Source organism: Syzygium oleosum, unplaced genomic scaffold (assembly GCF_021117445.2).
Source record: "Syzygium oleosum isolate NSW1041296 unplaced genomic scaffold, Sole_v2.1 Sole_v2.48, whole genome shotgun sequence".
In the NCBI taxonomy this organism is placed as follows: Eukaryota; Viridiplantae; Streptophyta; class Magnoliopsida; order Myrtales; family Myrtaceae; genus Syzygium; species Syzygium oleosum.
The window spans coordinates 1,426,102-1,445,099 of NW_026607532.1; the positions used below are offsets into that span (position 1 = coordinate 1,426,102).

At 40.6% G+C, this 18,998-nt stretch overlaps 2 protein-coding genes across 3 annotated transcripts; one reads left to right on the forward strand and one right to left on the reverse strand.

The window, feature by feature from the left end:
* Positions 1–1,872: 1,872 nt before the first annotated feature.
* On the reverse strand, positions 1,873–7,224 carry LOC115681391 (elongator complex protein 5). 2 transcript variants are annotated; one of them, XM_056306941.1, is made up of 10 exons: positions 7,007–7,224; positions 6,754–6,846; positions 6,293–6,459; positions 6,153–6,199; positions 4,165–4,234; positions 3,613–3,839; positions 3,425–3,514; positions 3,267–3,342; positions 2,905–3,131; positions 1,873–2,417 (listed from the first exon to the last, which is right to left on the reverse strand). In XM_056306941.1, the coding sequence occupies exons 1-9, from the start codon at positions 7,213–7,215 to the stop codon at positions 2,953–2,955; spliced, it is 1,158 nt and encodes a 385-aa protein (XP_056162916.1). In that variant the 5' UTR covers positions 7,216–7,224; the 3' UTR covers positions 1,873–2,417; positions 2,905–2,952. The 2 variants fall into 2 exon arrangements, with proteins under 2 accessions (XP_056162916.1, XP_030461184.2); XM_030605324.2 differs by having other exon boundaries at positions 1,873–2,362; positions 7,007–7,222.
* Positions 7,225–14,036: 6,812 nt separating this feature from the next.
* On the forward strand, positions 14,037–18,558 carry LOC115681413 (mannose-6-phosphate isomerase 1). The gene is made up of 5 exons (XM_030605355.2): positions 14,037–14,640; positions 15,029–15,196; positions 16,115–16,324; positions 17,081–17,347; positions 17,803–18,558. Exons 1-5 carry the CDS (start codon positions 14,317–14,319, stop codon positions 18,148–18,150), a joined length of 1,317 nt encoding a protein of 438 aa, XP_030461215.1. The 5' UTR covers positions 14,037–14,316; the 3' UTR covers positions 18,151–18,558.
* Positions 18,559–18,998: the final 440 nt, after the last annotated feature.

The window sequence follows — 18,998 nt, forward strand, 5'->3', positions numbered from 1 at the left end:
ACGATCCTTTAACTGCATGGAGTAAGCCTTCGATATCCCTCAGATGCAACCAATATTCCAATATATCTGATGGAATATTGGGAGCCTCCGAGGGAATACCGAGGACTTCGCCAATTCACTTGAAGGTTCCATTTTTCTTCAAAAACATGGTGTAAGCCTTCAAGGTTCCCCCAAACCTTCCTACATCTCCAACCTATATGTTGGCATATCGGAAGCCTTTGAGGGAATATTGAAGGCTTCACCAATTCTCGTCACAGCTCTAAAGTCCTAAATAATCAGTGTGTATATATAGAGATCTCCCCTTTGGCTTACTACAAAATCTGATCAAATCTCAACTTCGGAATCACCATATCAGTTTTTTCTAATTCTCACTTTTATTTAGTGTTTCGCATATTTTCCTGTCCTGATAAGTTCTGCCTATATCGAGTGATTTTGTTTTAATATGAGCAAAGTGCGCAACAACGTGTGCTTGACTTATAAGCTTGACATTCTGTTGAGGATAAAGGGGGGCAAAACTTGGATGGACTGATTCTCCATCTGAAGGGCCAAGCAAATTTCTTGATGTGATTCCACCTTTTCATGAGTACAATAATATTAATCTTAAAGAAGTCCACCCAGCTACTACAAATGTTTCCATTCACTAGCTTGTGGGAATCCATAGCATGAAAATAGCCTTTTGTAAAAGTTCTTATCTCTCGTGTTTCATGAGGAATAAAGGGGTTCAATCCATACATGGATAGGGTTGCACACTTGGCTATTTGAGCAAATGCCTTGGTATGGATGCTGGAACTCGATACTCGCTCAAAACATACACATCAAGGTTCCGCATAGTTAGTGCAAATTGCGATCCAAGAGCCATTGTTTTGTTCCCTCAGATACAATCAGAGAGGTTAAGAAGTGGTATCAGTATTTTCATTGATCAGAAGAGACTAGGAGATGTGTGATAGGATTGAGATCACTTGCCTATAAACCTTTTGGCTGATAAAGATAGATCCCAGCACCATCATCTTCCACGCTCAACCATGAAGAAAAGGAAGTAATCTAAGCACATAGTGCACACCATGTCAACCTGAACTAAACCAGGAAAATAAAGCACTTAAAATGATAATAAAAATCAGTGTTTACCGGTTTCTCCACATTTGTTTTCCATGTTGATAGTAAGACATTAGTTAATATCATAAATTCCCTCCGCTTCTGAAAACAGTATAGACTTACTATTTCTATTTAAGCCCTTCAGCTGTCCTAAGCCTTACTCTCTGGTTCAATTGAGCCTAAGCTAGGCACTTTGTCTTGCCAAACTCCACTTCATGCGGGTTTGGTGCATCTTGACTCTTAAAATAAGTGTCAAGCGGCCAAACACTCGGGTATTGGCAGCAAACAGTGTGTTGGTGTTACTCAATGAATTGGACCGCACCAGGGTTATTCTTTTTTGCTATATCTCTCCATTTCCGAAAGTGCAAAGAAAATGGTCGATCTCGTGCAAATCGACCAACATATAAAGACTGAGTGGTGCATTGCAAGCCAACGTATATGAACAAAATCCAACATTCCAACTCCCAGCGTCACGAGAGCTGCTGCCCACCATTTTATCCATGTAAAACATAAAACAAGTTCACTAACATAAACACGCAGGTACCAAACTTTTCCCAAACATGCAAAGTCGGGAAGTCCAATGATGGTGAATTTATTGTACAATTCATTACAAAGATGCTGATTTGCTCCGCTGCCCTGAAATTTGCCTTTAAGTCTGGCTTTTCTCTTTATCGCGTTCAACTATACAATCTTAGGAAGGTTTTCTCACTCCAAACATAGTGATTTGATTGCATGAAAATAGCTGGATCATTTATTGAACAGAGGCTCTAACATAATGAGTAAGAGGTAAAGAGTAATTTCTAGATAATGGCAATAAAGAACAATATGTTGGCTAAATATTCTTGCCATTACAACCCATTTGCTGGCTAGTTTCTTGGGCAATCTCCATTTTCCACTACCAAAACAACGTTGAAGCATAGACAAAGTTGTACTTATCCAAGAATTTAATATCCGACTCCCTGCAGTCTTTGATTTCGTGACCTTTGATGGTCATCTAATGAAGTTCAAGCCCCAAGATTCTCTATACAAAAACAAGCTAAGTTTCCTAAAAGTTACCAACACTTGTACACAAAAGCTCTCATGACATCTTCTCTTCTTAAGAACTCACACTCAATTACCACTTCAAGTGACTTCCATGATGTATTCTGGAGCCAATGAAAATCCATACCGCCAAAAGAACCTCCTATCTGGAGAAGTCAAAATATTCCACCACTGCTGTAATTGTTGGCCACATCGATGATATGATAGCAGCAATAGCATTGAAGACAAACTGTCAATCAATGGTAATCCAGTCATGACTCCATACTGAAAAAATCACCGAGGGGCTGAACATAAAAAGACAAATATGGATTTATAAGGCTTGCAAAGATGGGATCGGGAGGTTTGGAAGATATCGAGGCTAGAGTGGGATCCTTGATGAGAAAATATAATTCCCCAGCGGCACGTCTTTACCAAATGCAAACAGCCCTTTATTTGGAAAACCCACTTGCCCTCATACAAAGTGCTTATCACTTATCACAGCCATTTTGGGTATGCAGATCCAATTCAGTTAGCTAATCAAAAGCTTCTCAACACATTCTGTCAATATCTAGACTGCAAAGTACTGCAGAAAACTCAAAACAGAAGGGTAAGCTACATCATCATGAAGGACAAAAAGTGTAGATTTTCTGAAGAAGTGAGATGCTTTCTTTTTAAGCATTTCTGGAAGCTAAGAGATCTCTATTCAGTCCAAGCCAAGTGCATAAAACCGCACAGTAATTGCCCTACTCTAACATGTAGGGAGTCAAGGAGAATCATAGAAAGAAAGCTTACCAGGTTGTCGCTCCTGAAGTATCAAAAGTGCTATTGCAGGTAAGATAATCATATATCTAAATCATCGTCAGGGTCCTCATCGGAATCTGGTCTCTCATCATCAGAATCCCGAAGATAAATTATCTCGCCCTTGCTAGAATCTGTCATCTGCATTGTTCCGGCCGCCTCATTATTTTTGTCCGCAAGAGATCTCCGGCCATCATATATCTCAATCGGTTTTCCATTTCCTAAAACAAAAAGCAGAGGTTTCTGGTAAGTGCTTCAATTTTCAGAAAAAATGTAGCTCAGTTGTGAGATGGCACCCAAAACATACTATCAGTCTTCATCATACATAAATTGCAACCCTATCACTGTATTAATACCTTGGTGTTCGAATGGAAGTATGACCTTTGCTCTATCCATCTGCTCCTTCTCTGACAGTTGTAGATTAAATTGCACCTGCCAAAACAAGCATTTCACGAATGGACCTTCAACAAGAACCAAGCAGTCAGTTCTCTCATCTTAAAGTAAACCAACTAACCTTTGGCAAAATGCTTCCACCCATTGTTCCACCATCAGTTGAAACAGATGAAAAAGCGATGCCAGACCTTTCAATAGTAATTTCTTCACTCTAGATCACATATTCATGTAATCCGAACAGTATTTTCAGCGTCATTCACAACAAATCAAGGGATGATGCATTAGATAGAGAGAGAGAGAGAAAGGTACCATCAGCCGCACACGACCATTCCGTCGCTTAAAACGGACAAAAAACTTTGCCTTTCTAAAATTCTGTTCCGTCAGAGATAAATTTTCCAAGGAGATCCTCAGTCCATTGGAAGCTGGAATTGCAGATTCTATGCTGGCCACCATAGAGGACATGTAATCAAAAACAGCAGCAACCTTGTCTTCAAGAAGGTCTGAGTGCAACAACCAGAAGACACAGGAAGCCAGATCTGCGGCCATAAAAGGTACTTTAAAACAAAAGCATCCAATAAGGAACAACCAAGGACGACGTGAGTTGATATCAGATTGTTTGTTTACTTAACACCCCAAGACAAATAATTACATTATTTGATGTCTTAAAAGAACCGAAATTTCACGAAGTCAAAAAGTCTCTTGTGCGACCTGCTGACAAAGACATGGATCAGGAACACAATTTTACATAAAGAGCTTTTTTCCCTGTCCATATTACAATCACTAGACTTCAAAAGTAGAAACTTCAATGGAAAAAGAAAAGTAACATGTTCCTGCATATGCCAGTGCAGAGAGTGAACATACCATGGCTCCGAAGGTCGCTGAGAACACGTGCAACTGAGCGTACAGATGCATACCTCAACATCTCATTCACCTGATGAGATAACCAAATAGACTATTATAAGAGAAAAAGATGAAATTCCATCGCATGGACAGCTGGAAAAAGACAATACTGGCATGCAAGTTCTTTCTGTGGCTAAAACAGCAAATACTCATCATTACTGACTGATCCTGACCAAACTATTCTCTCCCCATGGCAATAAATTTTCAGCAAACAAAGCCATATAGTTGACAATAATTTCATTTCAATGCAAGTAAATTTTCCATGAAGGTAAGACAAACTTTTTCACCTTCAAAAATTAATCTAAACTGACATATTTTGCAGGTTCAATATGAATTCTTCTGCATGTAGAGGAAATAATAGCTTGATATGTACAGAATAAACAGGGCATTTGTCCGAGTCGAATAAAGATCTGGCCAGCTCCTATGACAAACATCTTATATGTCACTTTTGATTTGTACTAATAATTTTTTGTTAATCACTTGCTGCTGTTACTCTTCAGTTTATTCGTTGGCAATATGTCTATGCTGGTTCAAATCCAACTTGGCAGAAAACAGTGTTTGGCAAAAGAAAAGTTTGTACAACGATCACCAAAATATTGGTGCACAGATTATATGTTTATATAACTATTGCCAGTTGAAATTGTACATTTTCTTAGGAATTTAGAAAGAACATTTCATCACAAATATAATTAAAAAAGACCTTTTGTAGGATATTGCTCAGCTTGTGCCACTGAAATTCAAACACAACACTCATTTTTGCTTGGTGAAAAACATAAATCAGTTTGTTCCAACAGTCATCGATGTTTCTTCTGTGGATCAAGGTTCGTTGTTCATCTCCACTCGTTCCTCAAACACTTCTTTCCCCTGGTTACAGAAATTAATGCTTCCAAATCCATTATTAGCTATTCTCTCTTTCTTCCAAATATGGGTCAGGGACTTAGATGCCTGTGGAAAGATCCAGTGCCTCGGTAGAGTCTATATCTAGTGTAAACAAATCTTCATAACTATTATATATCCAATTAAGATGGAAGCTTCCCATATAGAACTTGGTCTAACAAAATACAGTGCACTCAATTCAGAACATGGCATGTCCAAGGACTCCTATGCAACATTCTCCTAATCCGCAAACATTGCCAGTACATAAGTCATTGTAATTATAGTACAAACAATATGGCAATTTCTCTTACGCAACAATGACTAACAATTGCATCAAAGTTTAGGGCAATTACCAATAATTTGAAACTTATAAATTATACCAGTTGATCACTTTACCTAGAGAAGAAAGTAAACATTGTTACGCATGTCCTTTGAGATAAAAGAGTATAGTAGAGTACTACTACTACCCGAGAAGGGCTCAATCTAATGAAACTGCTTTCAATTGAACAAGGAAAACGACATGGAACTTAAAAATCTAAGGAACTAAATAATCACTCTATGCAGGTGATGAACAATGACCATTTAATTTTACTAGCTGAAACAAGACTATGCTATTCATTTTCACAGCCTTCCCTGAGGATAATACTGTCAATAGGCACATGGTTATGTGTGCTTCAGAAAGGGAATAATATAAATAAGAAGGCCTCTGATTGTGCTTGATAAGAAGTTTCTGAGAATCTTCTAGGCACCAAAACAAACAACTTTTAGTGGACCCGTTGTATAGAGCAAATTGCCCGATCCTTCTGCTTGCTGGGTACTTCATAGGAAGTTTCCAAGCATCATCCTCACAACATACAAGTCCTCCATAATGATTTTACTAGAACAAGATAACCACATTTATTTCTCATTATTTTTGCATTCATTGGTGAGCCTTAAAAGTGCCACCATGACATAAAATAGTCCTAGGTCCCTAACACTTGAAAAACAGGTTCATACGAATGAGGGCCTTTATTTGAATTACTCTCAGCAGGAGTAGTACATGTTTTACATGAAAAAAATAAAGACTTTGTTACCGAGTCCAATGCAAAAGAGAAACGACCTTTCCCTTCTCCAATCAAGCCTGCAATGATTAATGGCCATCCATGAGACAATGTCACCAAACGGGACAAATAAACAGCGGCAGCTAAGCTTCAGATGCAATTGATGAAGTTACCTTTCCCCAGTTCAACAGCTAAAGAACACAGCTTATCCATGTCCTTCACATCCTTACAAAGAGTGGACACACCGGAAGCTTCCTTCGTAACATCATTCACTTTTCCTCGCCCCACAATGCGATCCTTCCAACCATGGGGATCCGAATAACAATCCAATATCTGAATCCTACAAGAAAGCGTCAGGGGGGTCTGCATTCATCAACATCAACACCATTTCCCGCACGGTACACACCCCCGAACCAAATTTAAAATAGAAAAAGCAGTACGGGTCGAGCTACTGAAGGGATGTACTTGAACTGCCAATGAGGTCTGTTCATGCTATCCCCCAAAATCGAATTACTCCCAGATAGTTTGGCATTCCAGATTTTACTTTCTATCCCATCTCCGCAATCAAACTAAACCAACCAACCCAAAAAAAAAAAAAAAAAACTTAACAAGTTCAAAAACGATGATGCATCACCATTTCCGAGACGAGTTAACTTCAAGACCTCTTTCCTTCAGCAAATTCACATAAAAAGATGGGCTCCGGTTGAAAGCGACCAGCACGAGCCCTCTGCCGCGGCAAAATCAACCAAAACGTCAAGAGTCAAAAAATCGCCGCACCAGATGCAATTTCATCACTCAGGAAGTAGAAATCGTTTTGCCATAAATATGCCACAAAAATTTAAAAAAGAAAAAAGAAAAAGGAAGCAGGAGCAGGACACCGGAATGACCTTGACTGAGACTTTCCCGCCAAAATGTGGGAGGAGAGCTGACCGAGGACGTGGGCGAAGACGTCGGAACCGAGCGGCGAGCCGATCGAGTCCTTGATGGTGAGAGCCGGCGCGTGCTCGCCTTCCAACGCGCCGTCCCGGAGAGCTCTGCAAATGGATTCCGCCATCGATGTTGGTGGCAAGCTTCTCGAGCTGATTGACATGGACATCGAACCCTAATTTTTGGAGATGAAAGTAGGATTGTTTGCCGAAAGGTCCTCGTCCTTTCGTATATTCCCCGAATAGAGCACACCCCGGGGAGGTTCTTTTTTCATTTGCCCCTCTTTCGCCTCATGAGAATTATCAAAATTGATTGTTCTTACTTTTTAGGTTTATTGTATTTATTTCTGAACAAAAACAAACTCTATATTCAGGTTCCGTTTGTTTTGCGGAAAATTTAACATTTCTGAAAAATATTTTTCACTAAATTATTTTCTGACAATATTTTCTGATGTTTGGTTGAAACCTAAAAATATGCTGAAAAATATTTTCGTCGTTTGATATGAAAATTTTGATTTGATTTTCCTAAATAGACACACTATTCGAGCATTAGTAACTTAGATATGGGTAATCGAAGAACCGAGTACAGGCAGTAGAGTCTCGGGTAGACATGGCCACGGTTCAGGAACCGCCGGTTCCGATTCCGGTTCCGGGCCGGTTCCGGTTCGAGGGGGGAGGAGGAGGAGGGTAGCGAGGGGGGGAGGAGGGGCCGTCGGCATCGGCGACTGCCGCCATGGGCGGGGGCGACGGCGGCGATAGCGGCGGGGGTCATATCTGGGAAGACGGGGGGCGAGCGAAGGAGAAAAGGGGAGGACCGGAGGAAGCGCAAGGGAGAGGGGGGAAGGAGGGATTTGGAGGAGGAGGACTGGAGGAGGTGGGCGTGGGTGTGGGTGGGAGTCACTGTGGACTCCCTTGACCTTCGCGCCCTCCGCTGAGGCAGCGCGCGACTCCTTCGCGCAAGCCATTCTCTTCTCCGTCGTCCCCAAGGAGCTTTCCTCCCAAACTCTGAGCTCTACTTGAACGTGGAGCAAATGGGCACAGCGCAAAAAGATTGATGGGTCTCTCTCTCCCCTTCTCTGGGTCTCTCTCTCTCTTCCTCTGTCTGCATTAATTGAACCTTATCGGGCTTTCTCGAAACTGGGGTCGTGACTAAAGTGCGTTGGAAAGGTGGAAAAAAAGGCAAATGAGAGATTTTTTTTTTTTTGGAACCGGAACCGGGCCCGTAGGCCACGAGCCGGTTCCGGTTCCGAACCACGGGCCCGGTCAACGGGCCAGTCCCGAGTTTGACCCGGGCCGGTTCCGGGCCAAAACCGGCCCGTGGCCATGTCTAGTCTCGGGTCTGGTCTCGATGGACCCAGACTTTGGTGTTGGGGATTGGGGCATGAGCACCTAAGTCTCAGGCTCGACCTTGATGGACCCAAGCACAGCCTTTGTGGACTCGGGCCCAAGCGTTGGGGATCCTAGCTCGGGTACCAAGATCCCAGGTGCAAGCGCCGAGGGCCCAGGTATAGACATCAGAGTCTCAAGCTCCTCATTGATGGACCCGAGCATGGGTGTTAGGAATCCAGGCATCGGCACCGGGGTCACGAGTACAGCCTTAATGGGCCTAGGCTCGGGCGCCAGAGACCTAATCCTGAATGTCGGAGACTCGAGAACCAGCATTAAGGTTTCCGTGCCCAAGTATAGAGTTTCGAGTCAAGCGCCAATACCTAGTCATATTTTGGAAAATAATTTCAAACTTTTTACAAAGGAAATCATTTCCTGAATTAAGCATAAGTTTTCTGTTGACTCATTTTCCTAAGCGAACCAAACGCAAAAAATTGAGGAAAATGTTTTCCGCGAAACAAACAGAGTGTTTATATAGATAGATGGAAATAATAAAGGTCAAGTATCACTTCAAACAATTTAAGTTCATTTAGCAACTTTTCTATTGTCCAAATTCCTTAGTGATAGCACCATTAGTATTATGTGAATTTATTAACAAATGGGCCGTGAAATTTTATTTAAATACAGAATAATAAATTGATAAGGACTCAGACCACCTTATACGATCCCTCTCGCCCACAAAAAAAGATTGAAAAGGACACTGCCTATTATAGCTCGTGGAAAATTACATATGCTCTTGAATAAAGTATGATTTGGTTTTTAAATGTTAGAATAGCACACAATAGGCATGTGCCACTTATATGTGTCATTAATCGCTAAACAATGATGTCGAAGTGGGTCACCTTTGATACTCTAATAATTGATGTCTAATTTAATGTGTGATGTCTAATTTAATGTGTTATTCTCTATATTGTGGGCCAATATACATATATTAATATATAGTACTGATAGGACAGCGCATAAGAATCGAGGAAAGATTCCATGTGCTTGTGTGACTTGGGATTCGTATGAACATTATCTCTTTTTTTAATGTATAAAATTAGGAGTTATTTGATGGTTGTTGAAGATATGCAATGATATTATGCCTTTTTACAGTCCAATCATGTTACTTTGGTATTCACTTAAATATGGACATTCTTGCTAGGGAACTATACATGCCATGACCATTTGGACCAAACGTTGGTCCCATGCTCATTAGAGACTTTCACAAGTTTTTATTCGAAGTGAAGCACTTCACATTACTCACAAAATTGCAAGTTTGCACTCAATCTAACTCTATTAAACTTCCGGAATGATTTACATTAGTAGTTTGCCCATATAATTAGGTTAATACATTCCTAAAGTGTTTTGTACAAACTTTGATTCGTATTCGGGCGGGGTTTTATGTTTATGTTTCGAACTGAGCCAGAACTAGAAGAATGACTTGGCCCTATTTATGTTTCTATTTGTACTAAAATAAGTTTGAAAAATATTTGATACTTTTCATTAGGAAAATACTTATTAGTTCTTTAACTGAGTGTACCAATTGATTAAACTATCAAAATAACCATGTAAGTTGGAAAAAAAGTGGCCCAAAACATGCCAAAATATCGAATTTTAGGGCCTTAAATACCTAATGGCAACATGCTCTGAATAAGCTTTTTGGATTGTACTTATAGATCTCTTAACTTCATTTGAACTAAAAGATATGTTCAATCACTTTTAAGTAACTTTTATGTTAATTTTGCAATAGTTCGACATTGAATAATTAATAATACTTTGGAAAAAAATATCCAAGCTTTAGCTCAAGCTGGCCCGAATTGAACTGGATAGTTTGGTCTTGACTATCTTCTTTTTTTTCGAGCCAGGCTATAAACTCGACTTGGAAAAGTCAGGCCTAGCCTATTCGAACTGCACTAGGCCAAAAATCCCATCCATAATCCATACCCAACTTAACCATCTGGTTTACACCCTTACATTTTAAATTGTGTGAAGGTTGTGGTTAGAGTTTGTAAAATGTTTAATCCGAAAAAATACGAAGCCAAACAAGTAAGGTCATAGATAATCTCGTTTGGTAGCCAACTAACATGAATAATCATGTATACTTAAGGAGTCTTCTTAAACACCCAAAATGGAAAAATATCATAATATAGATTTGAAGATTCAGGGTGAAAGTTTGCGCATCAAAAACATAATAACCCCCTAAAATCCATCCGAATTTTAGTTTTTGAAAAGAATAACGACACAAATAGTCCCTAAACTTTAACTCAATGTGCAATATAGCCCACGAACTTTTAATTTGTTCAATGTGATCCCTGAATTTTATCTCGATATGTAATGCGGTCCCGGAACTTTTTTTTTGTTCAAACTAGTCCCTGAACCATATAAAAATTTTCAATATTATCCCTGGTCCAAGGATTACTTTCAACATGTATAAAAAATTCATACATCACATTGAACAAATTAAAAATTTAGGGATCGCATTGCACATTGGGGATTAAAGTTTAGAGATAAAATTAAATAAATTAAAAATTTAAGAACCATATTACATAATGAGTTAAAAGCCCCTCTCTCCTCTCTCTAATCAAAGATTCCTTTTCCTTCATGTACCATAAAAAAATATTTTAAAAAAATATTTATTTTTATTTTTTTGGCCTTTTTGGCGTCCTACATGCCTGCCTGTCTCTGATTACCATTTTTCCTATTTTTTCGAGAGGGAATACCCCTGGGATATGAAATGACAAAAATGCCCTCCCCGCAAAATGCCGGGGCCAATCAGCAAAAAATAAAAAAGAAAAAAATTATATTTGGCATCAATTATTTATAACCGACGATCTCCACCGACGCCTCACGGCGTGAATCGCGATGCCGAGGGAAGATGTGGGGCCCCGCAGATCCTGCGTCACGTGCGGCAGGCGTAGCAGCCGAATTTTTGTCCCCCCTTTCTTCTTTTCTTTTTCTTGATTTGATTAGTGCGAAACGGCGTGCTGATTGCTTTCGTGATGGTATTTTCCCGTAAATACATAAATGATTTCGTAATTAAATATGCGAATGATATGCACGTAATTATTAGGAGGGCCAAAAGTCCATCGATGAACGTTTCTACCTTCACCGTAATCAAGACGTTCGAAAGAGATTCGTTGCTATTCTCCCCTTTCATGAACTTATAAAATGGTTTTAGATATTTCGTGTCAAATAAAAGTCGAATTATTAAGTGGGCAGGCGGAGGCGGGCGGCAGGCAAGCGGTGGCGAACGATGGGAGGCAGCGAATGGCTGACCACTGGGGGATGGCCAACAGGCGGTGGCAAATGGCCCACGTGGCAACAGGTGAGTGACGAGGGCGAGCAATAAAGGAGAATTGTTATTTTTGTTTTTAATTTAAAAATTAAAAATAAGAAAATTTTAAATTTTTATTTCTATTCCAAACTTATTTCCGGGCTAAAAATTTTATCCTGGAAATAGAAAAATGAAATTATTTTACCAAATGGATTTATGTTCCAAATCTATTCCTAAAAATTAAAAAAAAAAAAAATAAGGAAACGGAATGGTTTGATTCGCGCCCCTAGTATCTCAATCCAAGACTCGCGAGGCTAATTGAAAGGCCGCAACATATTTTTGAGAACTTTAAGGCAATCGGCATAAAAGTGCAAGCAAGCTCATGTTTGAAATTTAGTCGAACGGTGGGACGACGATGGACCGATGAAATCGAAGCGGGCGCCGATTTTTCCCACGCAACGCCGCATAGGATGACGTTAATCTTTTCGATTTTTTATGTTATTTTATTTTATATATTTGGCTCACCAAATTGATGATGTTAATCTGAAAATACAGCACACGGTTCTTATCCAATCCAAAAGAGCAGAATTTGTCCTCGTCACTTTAAAAAAGGAGGGATATCTACAACGTGGGATGTGGCACACCCCCATGTAAAGTTTGTGGCAATTCTCTTCCTTTGATTAGACCGTCGCCACGTATCAAAAAGATTTTTAGACTCTTTTTTTTCCTTTATTTTTTCTCTTTTTTTCGGAATAAAGGACATTTGATTCCTAGTCGGCAAAAGTCGCTCGAAACACCTCCTTTGTTTAGGATTAAGTAGAGAATTTAAAAGTGCATTCAAATTTCAAAGAATTACAAAAATACCACGGATGAATTTACATTTCAAAATTTATATACTCGAATTGTTTCGAGGGTTTCGAAAGAAAAGAATTCAAAGGGCGTCTATCGTAATATTTAAGTAAATAAAAATAAGGGAAAGTACACTAAATGTTCTAAAACTTGTCATGAAATGTAATTGAGTTTTAAAACTTTCAGAAAATTTAATCGAGTCTTAAAATTGTCCGAAAGTGCAGTCGAGTCTTAAAATTTTCGAAAAGTGCGATCAACTGAATGACTTGATTAGACCAATTTGACAAGTTTTAGAACTTAATAAAAGTTTAAAGATTCAAATGCACTTTCGTGACAAGTTTTATGACTTACTTGCACTTTTTGAAAGCTTTGGGATTTAATTACACTTTTCTATCAAGTTTTAAGACTTTCAGTACATTTATCCCTGAAAATAAAAATCTATCTAGACACGGATCGAGAGTTGTGGCACTGAATTTTGATGATAACTCATCAACCGCGTGGTCCCTTTCTCGGGTGGATTGCCATGTGCTCGGGAATCAATCCGGAAGGTCGAAGAGAATCGATGGCCAAGCTAATTGGAATTCGAAACAGGTTTTTGACCCACCCGTAACGCACACACCAGTCAACTAAAAGAGCAGTCTTCTCAACGCAAATTAAGTGCATTCGAAAGGGATTTTGATGGTGAAAGTTGGTCAATCTCTCCATTCCGAAGTGTTGGCAATTTGACTCGACCAAAAGAAAAAAAAAGTTTGGCAATTGCTTTCTGGTTTTATTCACCTATTTAAAGTTTGGAACTTAAATAAATCTCCCGAATCACTATATATTCCCACTCTTTACCACCATATATACGCCTAAAAACGATTTGATCTTATGCGGATAGTAAACTAATTGTCAAAGCATTATGTGCAATTTTTTTTTTTGGAGTGTTTTTAAAGCGTAAAGTCTCTAACCATTCGAGTCAATGGCCAGCGTTTTATATACTTTCTAAAAAGGTACCAAACCAATTTTCGAGTCGATACTATACATGAATGAATGTACGTGTCAATATTTAGGTAACACGAAATTTTCAGATGTATTCTGGGTTAAAAAGAGAAATACCAGGTGCGATCGATGCAAAGACATAGAACAAACAAGGAAGCGAAATGGAAAGACATATCGAAATTTCGAAAGATCTGTCGTCTTCATCCCTTTGGGGGCCCAACGCGAAGGAGAAGCAGCAAAGAGGAGGAGAAAGGAAGCAGCGCAGCAGCAGCAGCAGCAGCGGAGGAATGGAGGGGAAAAAGCGGGGGGCGGTGCGGGGCGTGGTGCGAATAACGTGGAATCTGATTCCAAAGGACGCAGGGAGCACCACCGCCCCACCACCGATGAACATGAGAGAGAGAGAGAGAGCCGATGGCATCGATGCTGCACACGTCCCCCCCGTCGCTTTTTGCATAAGCATTTTGCCTCCCCCACCCCACCCCACCCCACCCCACCTCACGTTCCATCGCGTCCCCTCTTCCTTCGGTCTCCCTCCGTCTCTTGCGCACGCAATTTCCCTCTCTTTGGCCCGGTCTTTCAAACGCTTCGAAAAGCAGAAAAAGCCATTCCCCATGCCGTACATTCTTATATACCCGTCTCCCCATCTCCCCTCCTCCCCTCCTCCTCCTTCATCTCTCCCGCATTCCTCCTGACCTTTGCTCTCTGTCTCTCTCTGTCTCTCTCTGCCCATCTCGTTTCCTTCTTCTTCTTCTTCTTCTTGGTTCTTGGCGTCTTGGGTACGAGGCAGGCGCGGTGACGGATGGAGTCTCGGTACCCGAAACTGAAGCGGCTCCGATGCTCCGTCCAGAACTACGATTGGGGTCGCAGCGGGATGGAATCCCGGGTCGCCAAACTGTTCGCGCTCAATTCCGGCGCCGAGGCCGACGTCCAGAGGCCCTACGCCGAGTTCTGGATGGGCACCCACGAGTCCGGCCCTTCCTTCCCGTTGCCCGCCGGTTGCGACAATGGGGGCCCCGATATCTCTCGGGACGTCACTCTGAAGGCTTGGATTTCGAGCAATCCCGATGTTCTTGGCGATAAGGTCGTGGCCCAGTGGGGCTGTGATCTCCCTTTCTTGTTCAAGGTATGGTTTTGATCACCCGGGCTTTGCCGATCGAGGGTTGCAAAGGCTCAATTTGTGTGTGTTTTTTTTATTTAATTTGTGGGAGTGTCGGCGATGAAGGGTGGTTGGTTCTGAGCTTCTCAGCCGGTGATTAGTAAGTGTTCGTGCTTTTAGACACGTGTGACGGTGGTGGTCTTTCCTTCTTTTTTTTCTCTCCTCTGTTTTTTGGCGGAATTTGAGTTTAATGGTTGGAGATCCTGAGATTGAAATGCAGTTTATATTGGTCCTCTGGTCTGTTCTTCTTTTCGTGAATTGTGATTGGACTTTGAATTGCACGAGTCCCTCAAAGTGAAAACTCGGGTTTGTTTTTTAACTCCTTTGGTGTTTGGTGTTTTTGGGCGTGTGTTAGGTGCTTTCAATCGCAAAACCATTGTCAATACAGGCTCACCCAGATAAGGAATTGGCGGGGGCTTTGCACAAGGCACATCCGAATGTTTACAAGGATGCTAATCACAAGCCCGAGATGGCTTTGGCCATAACCAAGTTCGAGGCCATCTGTGGATTCATTAGCATGGAGGTAGTGTTTTCGGATTTTGCTTTTCTCTGATCATCGAGACAAATTCATGTGGTTCATTAGCATTGAGGTACCGTCACTTTAGAGTTTCGTCAGAGTTTGCGTCTTTCAGGATCATTTGCGCCATATGATATTTTGCCTTGGGTTGCTTGGACAATGTAGGTTAGGTGTTTGTTGCAATTCGTTTTGTTGATGAGAGTTTTCTCGAGTAAATGGTTGAGTACTGTCATTGGATATCCTCCTCCTGAAATTTTCTCCATCTTCTTGGATAGCTGAACTGATGGGTCATCTTTATACGTGCCACTATACACTTGTAGTGTAACATGCCCTAGTCGAGCTCCATGAAAGTTCGAGGGAGGCGAACAAATAAACATGGCCTAGTGTTTGAGTGATACAGTATGGTTTGGGGGGAAATGGATAGTTGGGTTCTTGATCTTGGCCAAAATCATATGAATTATGTTTTTGTATTCATTTTTCCCATTTGATATTTTTTCTTGAAAAACCACTGTTGGACATATGGTTTGATGCCCTTTGCTCCCTTCCTACCCCTTCTTTATGCAAGAAAAAGTAAACAGGACAAATTTGTATAAAAAGATAATTGGACAATGCAGATCCTGGTAGATTTAATAGAGTTCCGGTGATTCTTGTCAGAACTAATAGTAGAAAAGTGAATAGCTTAGTTCACATTCTCAGCGTGCCTTTGGACCAGCAGAACAGGTAAATGAAAAAGGACGATAGGTTGACCTAGTAATGTGTGCTAGATTTACATGTTTCTCTTATTGGAGCAATAAATACGCTTTGATATCTGTCATGGTATTTTATATGGGCGGTTTTGATTTTTGGTGACTATAGCATGCTGAGCGTTGGTCGGATAGAGTTCCTCTTTCATTCACATGGATGAACCTGCTATGTTCTGTGCAGGAACTTAAACAAGTGCTGCGTGATGTTCCAGAGATTGTGGAAGTAGTTGGCAGTACAGATGTTGAAAAATTCATTAGACTGGATGAACAAGAAGAGGAGAAAGCCAAGTCTCTTCTGCAATCGATTTTTACCAAACTCATGTCAGCTAGTGCAGATATAGTTGCTTTGTCGGTTTCCCAGATAAAAATTCGTTTGGAGTTGGAGAGTCAGGTAATTCCAGAAGTTCGGCATATTCTGTTCCTCAATTACAATCCTTCAGCGTTTTTTACGAAGTAATCATTTAGTTGTGAAACAGTAGTCAGATCAATTAGATAGTTTGGAAATGGTAGAGAGTGGGAGCACTCAATTCCTTGTTTGTCAGTGAATTTCTTTTGGGATCTAGTCAGTGTGTTTCAGTCAGCAATTCCAAAACTGTGATTCTTACCTTTCGGCTATTGGAGGCCTTCTAAGAATTGAGTGTATCGTACTTCCTTTTCTAGTTGCAGAATACTCGACACTAGGTTCCCAAAATAACATGACCTTTGATAATATGATGTATGGAAACTGGCTTCATGGCAGAAGTTGGAGGCGGGCACATCTTGAGAGGAGAGTTGTATTGTCCAATGCACACTGTCCTATGATTATAAATCTTCACTTCACCGTGACCTGTTCCTTGCACATGTCAGTGTAGTTGGGTGTATCCATTCTCAGTTGAGTGTCAGAAGGTAATTGCTACCATGATAGTTTGGCACTAGAGCATTGAGACGTTCTGACACTCTTTTGGACTAAAGTATCTGCGACCAATAATAGTTTGTATATTTATGTTTTTAAGTACTATCACAAATTCACGGCAAGATGTCCGGTTTCCTACTGAATGCTGCAAGTGCTTTTTTTTTTTTCCTTTTTCACTCTCCTCTTCTCCTTGTTTTCAAAGTTCCTGTAGGTAATAATTGCTGACTGTTCTTGATTTTCTTTTGTTTACATTAGGCGAGACCATTGACAGATAAGGAACAGCTGGTGCTGCGGCTAGAAAAGCAATATCCAGCTGATGTGGGGGTTATTTCAGCATTCTTTCTCAACTATGTGAGGCTTAATCCGGGCGAGGCATTGTATCTGGGGGCAAACGAACCCCATGCATATGTATCTGGTGAGTGTATTGAGTGCATGGCAACATCTGACAATGTTGTGCGAGCTGGCCTCACTCCTAAGAGCAAGGATATCCAGACTCTTTGCTCCATGCTCACTTACAAGCAGGTGTCAAGTCCTTTCTATCCTCTTTGCCAATGAGATGCTCTTGCTTACCGTGCTTAATGCATAAGTGTTAAGAGATAATACATCATTTTTATTATTTTCTTCGTTCCTAATTTCAAAGAGATCTGCCAGAAGAATTTTGCTCTGCCCTTAAATCAGAACAAAAGGGATCAAAATTTTTTTTTCATCTACAATTAGTAGTGCATGGACATCGTATTGTTAGGGATGTTTGTAGATTCTGTGATTCGCTTTTTACTGGATTTACTGTTAGTATTTCTTACTGTGAAATGTTGGGGTTTGTTTTTTCTTTCTTGAGTTCTCTTCAGTGAAGAATGGTTCAATTGTACCTATGAGATGCCTTTCTGGTCAAAGGATGATGCATCTTCTATCTTAGCAAGGTTCACATGGTAATGAAATCCTTTACCCAAAAAAACATGGTAATGAAATCTCTTTTGCAGGGCTTTCCCGACATCCTGAAAGGAGTACCTCTGAATGCATACATAACGAGATACATTCCCCCGTTTGATGAATTTGAGGTTGACCACTGTGTACTACCCAAGGGCACATCAACCGTCTTTTCTGCAGTTCTGGGTCCTTCCATTTTTCTTGTGACCAACGGTACAGGAACGATACATGCGGGGTCCATGAAGCAAGATTTAGTTGCTGAAGGCAATGTTTTATTCGTACCTGCGAATGTGGAAATTCGTGTGACATCTGTGACCGAGTTGCAATTGTATAGAGCAGGGGTTAATGACAGGTTTCTCGAGTCTTGTGAGTTGGAAAACGGCAAGAAATCTCAGATTTAAATCAGGTGTAGGACAAAAGATTTTGTTATGCCCTCTGTCGGTATCTCCGTTATGTATGTAAATCATTCATTTTTATCATGTATACGCATGAACCTTGAGATCAAGCGAGTCTTATGGGGAATTATAACATAGTTCTTCATGAAGTAGTTGTAGACTCTCTGATCTCAGGCAAAGAGAAGCTCTTGCTGCAACCTCCTCAGCTTAGAGTTCCAGAGCAAAATCCGGTTTATCACTACCCTGTACCTTCCACAGTTCCATCTAGTCAAGGAAGTGTACTCTGTTTGAGGTTTGGATCCAGTCGCAATAATTACGAGGATCGTTCTATTTGGCATTTTTGCACGGATATGATATTTGATCCTTTGAAGAATAAATTGAAGAGGAATGTAGAGAGTTCCATATTTTTCTGTAGTGTTCTTGAAGTGTGATCGATGATGTATTTGGATTAGTTAAAACACTCTTTTCTGTCTTCTACATTGTGTTTGATGTAGGACGTTTACATCCCCGATCCGATGGAATCGTCGGCAGGTTTGTTTCCTTTTTGGTTGTTTCATATCTTGAATCCAATTCCCTTTGAAAGTCTCATGAATTAGATCAAAGTGTCAGCCGAAACCCAGTTGATCGATCCATTCAAGTAGTTTAGTTTGGAGGAACACGAACCGGTACGCTCACAACAAACACGCAGTCAAACCGTTCTACAAACCCGGCCACGATATAAGACGCTACTCAAGTATAAACACTGGTATCTTTGGACGGATTCAGAGATTGCACAAAGTGTTCCGTTTGAGAAATTAAGAATCAGATATCTTGCATCCGCCGCACTGCTCGAACCATCCCTTTTCCTTCCTCTG

Coding starts and splice junctions, on each gene's coding strand:
- LOC115681391 (XM_056306941.1), bottom strand. CDS start 7,215: ATGTCCATGTCAATCAGCTCGAGAAGCTTGCCACCAACATCGATGGCG. Junction 3,840..4,164: donor CAGCGACCTTCGGAGCCATG/GTATGTTCACTC, acceptor TTATGGCCGCAG/ATCTGGCTTCCTGTGTCTTC. Junction 3,132..3,266: donor ACTTCCATTCGAACACCAAG/GTATTAATACAG, acceptor TTTTTGTTTTAG/GAAATGGAAAACCGATTGAG.
- LOC115681413 (XM_030605355.2), top strand. CDS start 14,317: ATGGAGTCTCGGTACCCGAAACTGAAGCGGCTCCGATGCTCCGTCCAG. Junction 14,641..15,028: donor ATCTCCCTTTCTTGTTCAAG/GTATGGTTTTGA, acceptor GGCGTGTGTTAG/GTGCTTTCAATCGCAAAACC. Junction 15,197..16,114: donor GTGGATTCATTAGCATGGAG/GTAGTGTTTTCG, acceptor TGTTCTGTGCAG/GAACTTAAACAAGTGCTGCG.